Source organism: Hippichthys cyanospilos, chromosome 1, assembly GCF_059441005.1.
Source record: "Hippichthys cyanospilos isolate Australia breed blue-spotted pipefish chromosome 1, RoL_Hcya_1.0, whole genome shotgun sequence".
In the NCBI taxonomy this organism is placed as follows: Eukaryota; Metazoa; Chordata; class Actinopteri; order Syngnathiformes; family Syngnathidae; genus Hippichthys; species Hippichthys cyanospilos.
Genome location: NC_142369.1, coordinates 18,840,922 through 18,853,506, shown reverse-complemented (window position 1 = coordinate 18,853,506; position 12,585 = coordinate 18,840,922). Strand labels below are relative to the sequence as shown.

Sequence of the window (12,585 nt, the reverse complement as noted above, 5' to 3'; positions counted from 1 at the left end):
CTAGCCTTTTCTAATACAGTAATCTCACTTCTCTAGCCTTCTTTTCCCTGCATCGATGACCTCCTTGAGCCTGAGAGGAACGATATACATGCAGGATGTTCAGACGTGTAAACAGTCTCTCCAGCATTTAATGGCTGCAGCACATTGAATAATGTGCAGTGTGCAGAATTCTGCCACAACATTCCACGAGTGGCCAAATCTCAAACCCTGATTTTGCAGTCACTCAAAATATTAAATGCAGTTTTGCGACATAGCGATGTCACAAATGATAGCCCATCAAAACGTAATTAAGCTTTCACACAGATGACAAAATCCATTTTGGGGTTATAAGCGAGCATGACGCAGCTGCCCACCACACACCGACATCTGAGAGAAGTATTGTGTACAGTCCACATTTTGTGTTTTACAATACTTAACCATAATGACAATTTGATACTGGTTAGGGTTAGGCCTTTGAATTGCATTATTCCCCTTTTTTGTTTATCTTTTTTTGTAGCAGTCTTTGTCTTCCTTGAGTTGACTGGGACTCAATTTTTTTTGTGTATTAAAAACATGTTTGGTACAACATATTGTATGAGGATCCTCAGAATATGATGTAGGCGCAAACTCTACATATTGCAAGGAGACTTCTTGGGATAGTCAGGTCCTAGTTTGACCCGAAAAGGAAACAAAATCACTCATTTAGTTTATGTTTGAATGTCCTGTAGAATTATTGACGCACTTTCTACAAACTGCGGAAACTATTTGACGAGTGAAAATATGTGACAAATATTGCTTCGTTAATTGGCCTTAACCTGAACAAAATTTCCACAGCGATTTCATTTAAAAAAAAAAAAAAATGGCAACACGAATTCATTTGTGATTACCAAGTGTTAGCATGATGTCTTTAGTCATCGATGCCATTTGTATTACGTTTCAGATCGCATTCTGACTGTGTGACTGTGCTATCACTGGCTCGGGGCTGCGTCACTTGGTATTCGGTGACTCACAAAAGAAGCGTTGCTGAGATGAAACCGCAATCAGTCACTGCCCACACCACGTGCTCCCTTGCCTCCGTACCGCTTCCCGTCAATGAAGTCACGGCAGTCTTGCCTTCAGACTATGTTGTCCTCCCACACGCTTGAAAAGACACAAGGAAATAGTAAACTTGCGCGACCACTCAAGTGTGCCGGAAGAAAGCAGCGTGCCGCCATATGTTAACCAAACATTTTCTCAACATCTGCAGGGGTCTCAGAGGCTTTATTTACACTTCTCCTCAGGTTCTCATTCTATTACTTTATGTTCTCTTGAAAGAGATTTTGGCTTCACCTCTGGTACAGTATGTGTGCAGTGCACAGAACGGATATCGACCTTAACGAGCAAACAAGTCATATTTGTTCATAGTTTTCTTTCTATTTTGATTCCTTCCTATACGGGTGTACAGTATTGAATAACCCAATTGAAGTTAAAATGGAACTTGTAGTTCAGACAGTACGATAACTTAGCAAAAATATGTTTCACTAACTTTTTTCCATTGAAATCAATCTGTTTTATTTTTGTGCAAAATGCACATATTTTCATATTTGCAATAGTGCTTATGCAAAAAAGTGCTTATTATTTATTTATTTGTTTTAGACATAATCTAAATGTAGAACCATTATAAAAGTACAGTCGGCCCCCGGCTTACGAGCACCCTGATTTACGAACAATTCGCCTTACGAGCGTGGATCAGGGAGATTTTTGTCCTCCGCTTACGAACAAACCTCTCGCCTTACGAGCAATTCAACATGCCGGCCATTGAGTATGTAGAAATGTTCTCGTTTAATTGCGTCAATAAAATCAACAGTAGCGACATCATCAATCATCAGTAGATACTTGTGGCAGTTACGTGAACGCTATTGGTCTTACAACGTCACACTGACTGTCTCACTCACGGTGTCTAAATATATTACCATTTAAGTGTAGTGTTTGTACAGCTAAAGGGAAAAACAGCTGACATGAAATTAAATGTGCCGATTGCAGGACAAAGAATTGTCATTGGTTTAAATGTGTTTTTTTTTAATTAATTGTCAATACATTCCAACCGTTTAAAAAAAAAAGTGCGAATAATTATCAGTCAGTCACGGAGATGCGAATATGCTATTGGTCGATTAAGGTCACCCGGTCTCACTCACGGAGATGCTATTGGCCGGCGTCACACGTCAATCACAGAAATGCCGATATGCTATTGGCCGAACGCCTTTATCTAGCTTGAAGGGACAGGATGGAAGGAAGCAGAGAAAATTAGTGAAAAACAGAATGTTGTGAAGACTTTGCAAACTTTATCTGTTAGACATAGCTTCTAAAATTACTAGCAGCGGTAAAGAAAGAAATAAGAGGATGATGTTTTAGTATCTGCGTGATTTGCACCCTGACTGAAAGAGTTACTGTAACACTGTAAGACCAATAGCATATCTATCGCCGTGTTAACTTTGAACGTTGGACTCTGCCCCCTATGCTTACACCCAGCTCAAGTCTCGTCGTTTCAAAGGTAAAAGCTATTTATCCAATGTATTTATTATAAAATGCAAGTGTACAGCAGATTATGTCACTCAATTTTAATATATGTATACAGTGTGTCGTTTTTACCTAAGGCTTCTGCGTGCGATGCACGCATTCACGAATTAACATGGGTTTGGATTGCCCGCTATACGAGCAATTCGAGACACGGGCGTAGCCGCTGAACGGATTAAGTTCGTAACCCGGGGGCCCACTGTACTTATTTCTTTGAAAATGACTAGGAGTTTCCCAGGTCTTTTCCAACTTCCTAAAGGCAGGTCAGAGTGGAAATGAGCCTTTTTTGTTTTTAATTGAATGAATTGTTCCTTTGGTATCAGCCATTTTTAGCCCCTCCTTTGGCCAAGCAAATGGCCATTTTTTAACCTATAAGCACCGGATTCTCAAATGTAAAAATATGTCTTTGGGATTGAATGAGTGCATCATATCTTAAAGCAACTTGGCCGCGAGCAGCAGAGGCGCTGCTAATCCATGACATCATTTCAGCAATTGGTATTACATGTCAGCAGACATCCGCTGTGCCATTCATGAACCTCATGTCATTTAAAATAAGACTGAACATAAGCAAAGTTGGTCAACAAATCATCTCCCTATGTACTGTGATCATCACATCCCATATTACTAAAACGGGCATTTGCTTCTGAATTAGAAATACACTTTCTATGATAAATTATTCAGAAAATAAGAGGTTCTTTTCAATTGTTTGTCTTGGCATTACTCATTGATGAAGTTCAAGATGCTCCACTAAGGTGCTTAATATTAAATGACAGGTACACTTAGAGTACACAGGTAAATGTCTGAAACATGTCTCACTAGTGGCTCAGTGTAAGTGCAGTTGTCTCCTCTGCAAAAGTTTAGTTCAAGAAACATTAATGTCCAACAGGATCCATCTTGTTTCAGAATTGTTAGACTGTGAAGTAGTTTCCATTATATGGCTCATATTTTTTAACGTATTTATTTTTTTGTAGCTGAAGCTCTATTTGTTGTAAAATTGTTTTAGAATCAAAATTGCCCAGGCAACACAATTACGACCACACATTTCTTTCATAAGATCGTTTTTCTGCCTTTTCAACTTTAATATGAAGGTAAACTTAAAAAAGAAGTAGTCATATTCAAAAAACACACACAAACACACGCACACACACACACTCACCACATAGCCTTTTCGCCCCAAAATACTGATGGGATGTCACATGTGCCCTATAGGAAAACCCATATATACCCTATGCTATGTATCTTTTCATTATTCATTCGAATTTCCATTAGCTTTTTACATGTAAGTCGTGTTCAGGGTCAGTGCACATTTCTTTTCAGATGTTTTGAGCCACTGGAGCTACTTCAAGTAAACTTTTTTCGATGCTGAAGCTAATCTTTTTTTTACATTCTGTATGTGGTCATGACACATCCAGTAGGCTAACTACTTCAGGAACAAGTACCATGATGCAAGATGATATATAAAATGACCATAATTTTTGACATCCAGAGTTATAACCCTTTAAAGCCTTGTCTTGGTCAAGTTTCAACAGTGTCTTCTACACTGGGATAAAAGCGCTTCGGCTCCGTTGGAGCAAGTGTTCAGTGCTTGACTGGGACTTTTTTGAAAAAACACAAGTGGAAAAAGTCTTTTATCCCTTTTAGTTTTTCTGATGCTTAAACCTTTCATACACCCCTTGTCGTGTGACTAAAATTTGTTTCTATGACTTTTCTAGAAAAAGAAATGCAGTAAATGTACTGTACCGAGTAGAAACGTTCTCTAAAGCACATACTTTGTTTTACTGCTGACCACACTCAACTTCCTGTCATGCAAAAGAAATAATTTGTGTGAATGTGACATTGATTTGGTACACAGGCTGGTGTACACTAAAACAAAATAATTGCTCATGGTTGACCCAGGATCACCATGTAGTCTACCAGTAGACAGCGATCAAATGTTTGGGCACTCCTGCTGCGTGGATTTTAAAAGAATGTTGTTATAAATATGAACACTCACAGTCATTACATGGATCTGTATGACTTTACAACCACTGATTGAAGTCTTTATAGAAAACCACGCCGAGGCAGTTATTAACCTTGTGAATGTGTTTTATTTGCTTTTTATTTGATTTTGCCACCATATGTGTGAAATTGTTTCAGTACAGAGATTTTTGGGGTCTGCATTTGGTTTCCACGTGAACTTCTCTGACTTCTGACGATATCAGCAGCTTTTCAGGTTCTTCGGAATATTTGACAGAAAAAAATTTTCAGTTCTCAAAAATTCAAATGCACCCTGTCGATGACACCGTATACAAATGACGTCCTTATTTTGGCCTCCTCACAGCAACTGGCGTGTTGACCGAAAAGGTGTCTCATTTCCTTAACATACAAATACATTGGCATTGGCTAATGCTGTTTTCTAATGGAATGCCTTGTTTACAGCATCACATGAGTGACTGGGTGTTGCTTGTAGGGCCTGAGTTGAGGGGTGAACGAAGGTGCCGGTGCCTAATACGGCTCTGCAGGGCCGCTGAGGCCTCACTGGGGCTCTCTGTGCTGGTGCAAGTGTTTGTCAGGAGCTGGGTGGGTCTGGAGGAGTGCGAAGGAAACATAGGACAAAATTCCTTGTTGACATCAATCTCCTGCCATTGGGGGGCCCCAAGGAAGCCGGGTAGGAGTGGAAGGAGGTCACCCTGTTGATATAACACCTCAACAAAGCAGGTCTGTTTATAGATGGTTGGGCCTAATGGACTGCGTCCACGTGAAGCTCTTGTTTTACAAAATGCTGTCTCTGTTTGAGGCTAAATGCGGAGCTCTCACTGGCTGTTAGCACTTTTGCTAACTAAGATAGAGGAATATGACAAAGTTGGTATTACTTGACATTGGTGATACAGCACTCTGTAATCCCTTAATCAAATCATTGTCTGAGCTGACCTTTGTGGGAAATAGATGGAAAGACCAAAATGATCAAGTTGAAAAGAAGAAGGTTTGATGACATATATCCAAGCGTATTACCAATGATGGCCGCTCCAGTCTAAAATCAAGAACACGAAGACTCAAACTTTGATGTCAAATCCCCAGATGACAGAACAGATCGCCCACTCCAACAGACTCGGTCACTCTTTCAAACCCAAGGTAATCTGGCCCTGAATCATCCCTTTAAACTTTCGTCCACTGTGAGAAAAACAATGCCTGGTATGAGTTGCAGAACATCTGTTTTCACTGGACAAAATCAAGATCTGCTTCTGCATCGTGACAGAGTTACAGCACATTGACAAGCGTCAACTTTAATGTGTAATCAATCCTCTTCCACAACCGGAAAGTTGAAATACATGAAGTCTGTCACTTTTAAAAAAGTTCGTACAGAATCCTTACTTGTTTTAACTTCCCTGCCACGTGGACAACAATATCAAGAAGCAGAATGAAGACAGTCAACACTAGACCAGCAAACACACGATTAGTAATCATCAATTTGCCATCTTTTGGCAGTAACAGTCAGACACACACACTCTGGCTCACTGACGCAAACGGTTTGTACATCTCACGTATGAGCTTTCTGCTCACTCTCTGAAATGGAAGCTTATGTCTTGGCTCCTCTTGACCACTGTTGACAGAACTGCACGCCCAATTAAAAACATCTCTTCCCTTGTTTTTAGGATCTGCGTCGTCGAATAAACATTTCAACAGGAGTTGAAGGTAAAGGCCTCTTGCTTTGTACTAGCTGCAAACGTGACTCACTCTTGAGTTTTCATGTTTATTTAAAGGTAATAATTCCTTGGCAGTTATGATTCCATTTTGCCTGCATTTTAAATAAGGTTAAGCATTCGTAGTAGCAGGTGACTTTTAACCCTTTCCTTACTGTTTTTTTCTTTTTCTTTTAATAAAAATTATGGCATATTTTACTTGTCTGTAAGTCTGGGACACTTGGATATTTAATTAAAAAAAGTCCCACTTCCACTACTATAAGGTCTATAGTAGCATATTAGCAATATGCATGAAAATACCATTGGAACTGTAGTGCCCATAGAATTTGATACTTGTACAAAAAAAGTGTCATAGAAGTGGCAGTTACTTTGTTGCCAAACATGAACAAGGGCACATATGAATACGTACCTACTGTATATATACCACTGGGATGCATTCTTCCGCCAAGAAATACCACTGGGACTGTATATCCCACCAAATGCCTACAATCCATAGTAATCAGTGAAATCTATTGTAACACATATATCGCACATATCATTATATTTCCGCAACACTAGATCATTAATTCACAGGAAAATGTAAAACGCAAGCTACCTTGTTGACAGTTGGCCTAGCATGGGCTTGCGTATGGAAAAAATGCTAAATGCCACTAGGATCTTTCGATAGGTCTGTAATTAACCACTGGGATCCCATTTCATTTCATTGCTACGATTTGTATACCCACTGCAATTTTATTTTATTTATTTTTTTAAGCTGTGGGATGTTCTGTCCCAACAGGAGTGAACAGTTTTTATGGGAGCTGTTTTTTTTGCTTTGTTTTGTTTTTCTAATCTTATTCAGGTAAATGCCAAAAAAGTATCCCTAACACACTACTAGTTTTACCATTTTCATTCATGCACTTCAGAGTTCAATCTTGGCTTGAGGTTTTGACAAGTTGTTCGGGAAACTCCCCAAATTCCCAATTCCTTCCGCAGCCCGTCTCACAGCGCTTCACTGGCCATATGTGATAAATTTCCTAGTGCTGATACTGAGCAAAACGTACCCTGTGTGATGTAATAATGATGATGGGCATCACATTCCAAATTTTTTCTAGTTGTACGCGGCTTCAACCTGAGGGTCTTTGGTGGAGAGCAATGTCCTTATTCGTACAATTAGTTGTCGTGGTGCTTGTAATTTAGTCTGAAATGTTCCCAGACTTTCGCAGTCTTCCCGCTTTGTCAATCAAATGGCTTCGCTTCTGCCCTCTTGCGTGTAGGTGATCTCTTGTCCAACCTGAACACTCATTTGCAGTTTTGCTTTTAATATTTTCATATAAGGTGCAAAATGTGTCATTTATGGCTTGCAGATTGCAAGCCTAAAGTGGGCCTAACTACTCTAGTTTCTAAAATGAAAGGCTGCCTTCTGTACAGGTAAATTTATAAATCCCACCAAAATATCCTCATTGTTTGCCATATCATGTAAGACTACAAATTCCTAAAGTCCTAAATATCATTAACGGAGTGTCTATAAATTCCGCTGGAATTTAGAAAGGGCAAACAAGGATTTGAAAGAACATAATAAGTGTTTGAATGCTTTGCACTTTCGCTAATGACGTCACTCGGATTCGACAGTTTTGTATCACACTCTCAAGTGATGGAGACATCGTGATCGTTGATTGGGGCAGCGACAGCCATTGATGACACCACCGTTGCAGATTAGGAAGGTGGGTTGGTCATGGTTTAGAAAAGTAATTGTTAGCCATCTTTTTTGTCTCTATTTCAGTAAGCCTGATAATAAAGTAGGTGGAGTGGGGCCGTGGGGGCTGGCTCCCTGTTTGATCATTGATCTCCATGACCCCATTTGAAGGGTCTTAATCTCTCAGTTGACCTCTTCCAGGATATTTTTGAGGGAGGGCAACAGGGGTGGATGTTTACTGGGAACCATCAAGAGTGAGGATACTGTGGTGAAAGTGATTGGGGGTGTGGGGCTTTTTCCACTTGAGTGGAGAGTGGCGTAATGAGCCTGGGAGGTCTATGGTTGAATGTTGTGGGACATGTCTGAAGTGATATGGTACTTTCAATTGTGCTTCATGTAAAATACATATTGCTATTTTTGTTCCTGATATGTGGTTACAAATTTTAGAGACAAAATTACGGCTGCTGTGTTTGTGGAGGGGAGTGGCTTCATCCCATTGTGTAAACTCCAATCCTGCTTAAAATGTTTGTCCGTCATGTATAAGTCTATCCCCAAAGAAGATTTAAGGCTAACTTTCCTTCAGCTTTTGTTCCTGGAGACTGCAAAGTACTACTCTTCATCTCAATAAGAGGATAACACGGTGTCTGTCTTCAGGGCTCAATCTGAATGTTGTGACAGGACAGGTACCACCCTTTTATTTATGTTGGCACTGCACCGTGTTTGCTACATATGATATGACGTCAAATCGTCTTTTATGTCTACTCAACTACATTCAGTTGTTAGACTATAGACCTGGTTACATGAGTTTTCCTCTCTAAAATAATCATGCATGTCTTCTGCCATCTCGATCATGAAATTGTATTGGGACAATAGGCCATGGATTGGGATAATAAACCATTACTCGAAGTGTTAGGTTTAATTTTACACAGAACAGCTGTATGCTTGTCATACTTTACAAATCACAGATTTGTGGTGTTTATTTGAGATACTTTACTCTTAACAACGCTGAGACATTGAAATGTTCTCTTTATTTTGTGGCTTTTGCGAACATTCTACAATACAGCTATTTTATGTAGAGAGGAGTAAATGATCAGAGAGGGAATAAGCTGGTGTGAAAGTGTTTTCGTTCGAGCGACTTTGGTATTTGGCCAAGCTAATTAAGTTGCTCTTTATGTGGACCACCTGATGAGATAAGTATTTTTTTAAAAGGTGTGTAGTTCCAGCACTCCCATATATGACACGCCCTACAGATGTCTGCACACGTGATCCAACTGTTGTGTTTACACCAACAAAGTTTTCTGCTGCAGGCTGGCGGTGTGGGATATCTCGTGGTCTACATGTTGCTGGAGTTATTGCAAATGGGTAATAAACATCTAGGGTCTGCCCTGTCTTCTAAACGTGCCGGGAGTTTTATTTCTTCCCCACATTAAAAAAAAAGGTCTCGAAAATCACCAGCCAAAGTGGAGATTCCCCAAATTTGCGTACTTTCAAATATAAACAGAGTTTTAAGTCATCGATTTATATTCTTCACTCACAGAATATCCCAAGCAAGTACCTCTCGCCTTTGGTAACTGCGTGTGTGCAGCTCACCTGCTCTGGGTCTCATGCAAAATTACACAGCTCCACGTTGGACGATACTGTGGTTATAGAAGGGAAAAATGTGCTCCTGCTTCCTTTATCCACTGGCAGGCTTCTTGTGTTTTCTTTTTCTTTTATTAGTTTTTATGCTTTGACTTGTATCATAGGCTTTGCTTGTTTATTTCTAGTTGATATGGTAGTTGTTAATGTAAGTTGCATTTTTTTTTAAATTAAGCTATAAAAAATCATCCCTACTACCGCCTAGTGGCTTGGCATGCTTGTAAATGAATTCAAAGGCGCACTTACATTTGCTTGTAGAAGCAGTCTGTTTACGCAATTGAAGCAATCTGTTTACGCCAATGAAGGATTTTTTTTTTAAACACACGAAGAGGGGAGGATGTGCGGATTTGGATACATGTAGACAAAACCTTAGGCACAGAGATTGAAAAAATCGTATAATGTGCAAATAATGAGTATCAAGTCTTAAGTCCCAAGTAAATGTGGCAAATATCAGCAAGTCGACTCCTCTAAAGTTCAACAAATTTATCAAATTTCTATTCAAGTCTTTACTTGGGTTAAGCAAGTAAAAACATTCTTGCTCAGTCACAAGTCATTCGTCACCAATTGGCCACAACACACTCAGTATCTGCACTTGTGTTATTTAGCTACGGACACGTTCTCAATTACAGTTGTATTAATGGTCCTAAACCAGCCTTCATACTGTCAATTTGTTTGTTTTCTCAACTTAATAGACATAAAGTTATTTTTTGACCAGTAAATGGTTAGCTAGACTGTGGCTAACTGTTGTGTCCCTCTCCTTCTGGATTTCATTGCAGATGAAATTGCTAGCATGTTTCTTTGGGGTGGGGGAAACCTTGTGTGTTGTCATTAAATATTTAAAAATATAATCCTTCAATCAAAACATAAATATCTTTGCACTCGGCATCAAAGAATCCTATTGGGCTCTCTGCTTTGTGTGTTGTACACCAAAAATCATAGCTTCTTTCAAAATGGAGGGGGGGGGGGGGGGGGGGGGGATTGTGGAGGTTTTCAAGCGTATTAAACAAGACTTGTTAAGTCATCTACTTTGAGTCTAAGTCAAGCTGAGTAATTAAAATTTGAGTCAAGCAACTCCAACTTGGGGACTTAAGTGCGAACCAAGTCAAGCCCTTGCATATGCTCCGGAGTGCCACAAAACAACATCGGCATTCAAAGAGCCAGTAGTTTTCATCATATCCTCAGTTTTAAAGACTTAAAAACTGTAGTACGTTGCACAAGGTGTCCTGAACAGAGTCCGAAACGATTGCATTTGATGCTAGGAGGAAACCCACAGTGCTGGGCAAATTTTGCTAATGACAGACTGAACACTTCCTGGCTACTTGTTTTGATGGAAGATACCAATCTTGACCGGCTTTTGCTTAAAATTTTCAGTCCAGCCTGCCTCTGAGGTTAAACTGCAAATTGTGAAGGAAGAAACATTCAACTGTAGCAGAGTGCACTGTAGCAGAACACATTGCGCCAGACCTTGCTTTCCACTTATCTCTCGACCAATCGTCTGAGTTTGTTTTATCAGCACAGCAATGCTATCCAGGTCTGGAGTTATGCACTTTTTTCATACATGCAGTAGGTCTCCTTGTTAGTTGTTTTTCAAAATAGAGGTCAGTTCTTGCGTAAATTATGATAGTTCATAACACGTCATAATCCGAATCCTGACTCGCATCTCAGCATTGCAACTGGAACAAGCTTCTAGCCTAGCAGCATTGAGCGTCCTGTTACATGGCTGCCGTCGGCCTCAATCAGCAACATTGACGAGTCAGATGTTGATGTATATTTTCTAAATGATTAAATGCTATAAACCGGGCCCACACACACGTACACATTCTGTATATTGACACAATGACAATCCACACTCAATCCAGAGCCTTTTACTGAAAGCATCTGCATTCTTTCATGGCACAACCACCTCCAGATGTTCACCTCTTCTGCTTCAGCCCCCACACCACATACGCATTTATATTATGAGATGGAGAAACTCAGGCCTTGAGCAAATTTACACTCATAAAGCCACTATCTGATGATTTTTTTCTCTCTTTGACAAATAAAAAATGTTAAAAATATGCCAATATGATCTCATAAATCCACAGGTATTTTTGTTTCATTGAAGCAGTGTTTTGGGTTTTTTTTTTCTTCATTTTGTACTCAATGCTTGAAGCATCTTACCCCCCGCAATGGCAGACATGACTTGATCTGTGGGCTTGTCAGGTACCATCAGTGCAAAGCCGGTGCCATGTGACGCCCCCGGCGGCTTGCCAAAAGCTAATTGTGCTAATTGGCAAGCGCCAATCCTGTAACAAGGCTTTGAGGGGCGACCCACCGACACAGATGAAAGCGCACAGATTTGTCTTGTGTCAAGGACTTGTGGGTAATAGGCGCGTCCAGTGACCTGCAGGCCAGGAGGGCAGGACCGGGACAGTGTAGTGGCCCGTCTGTGGCGGGCGATGAAGCCAAGCGATATGATTTAAAGATTTCACCCAGACACTGTGATTTAAGTTTGGATTTAATTTACTTTGCAGAATAGGTCAGAATATCTTCTGAAATTCAGACGTGAAAATATAAGGAAATGAATTTGACCTTTTGCCGTTCATATCCACCCTTTGAGAAAATTTGCACGAGAAAGCTTAATCTGGAAACACAACAGGCTCATTCCCATTTGCCTCTTTCACAGAGGTGTGAGCATCCTGTCAGTCTTCTTTTGTCTGTGAAGTATAAATAATGCTGTCTCAGGGTTGATGGATGAGCCGGGAAAGCAGACATACCTCTCCCAAGAGCTTTTCCAGTCACCGGGTCATTTTACTTTTGCAGCTTTAGTTGTGTGATGTCTTAGCTTGGGGTGGAGCGTGGACGAGGGGGGTGGCTGGTCTTTTTTTTGGTTCTTGCATGGCTCTGTCTTCAATGAGCAACGCTTAATATATTACCCGTTTTTCGACTCATGTTCATTAGTTGACATAAGCTGCCACTAACGACTGCAACATCCTGTTTTCAAGAAATTTGTGTTGCAATTCTCACCCTGCTTTGAAATCTGAACCGGTTTTAGGAGTCTTTGTTTTATTGCCTGCCTCC

General features: G+C 40.2%; 1 protein-coding gene across 3 annotated transcripts in view; it reads left to right on the top strand.

Annotated features, from left to right (window-relative positions):
- Positions 1–12,585, top strand: part of arl15a (ARF like GTPase 15a) — a 109,889-nt gene that overhangs the window by 63,933 nt on the left and 33,371 nt on the right. Inside the window, exon 5 of one of the 3 annotated variants that reach the window (XM_088414461.1) lies at positions 6,165–6,204. The exons of the other annotated variants lie outside the window; for them this stretch is intronic. Coding sequence (XP_088270587.1) covers positions 6,165–6,204 — 40 coding nt within the window. The remainder of the gene's footprint in view (positions 1–6,164; positions 6,205–12,585) is intronic. 3 annotated transcript variants of the gene reach the window in all.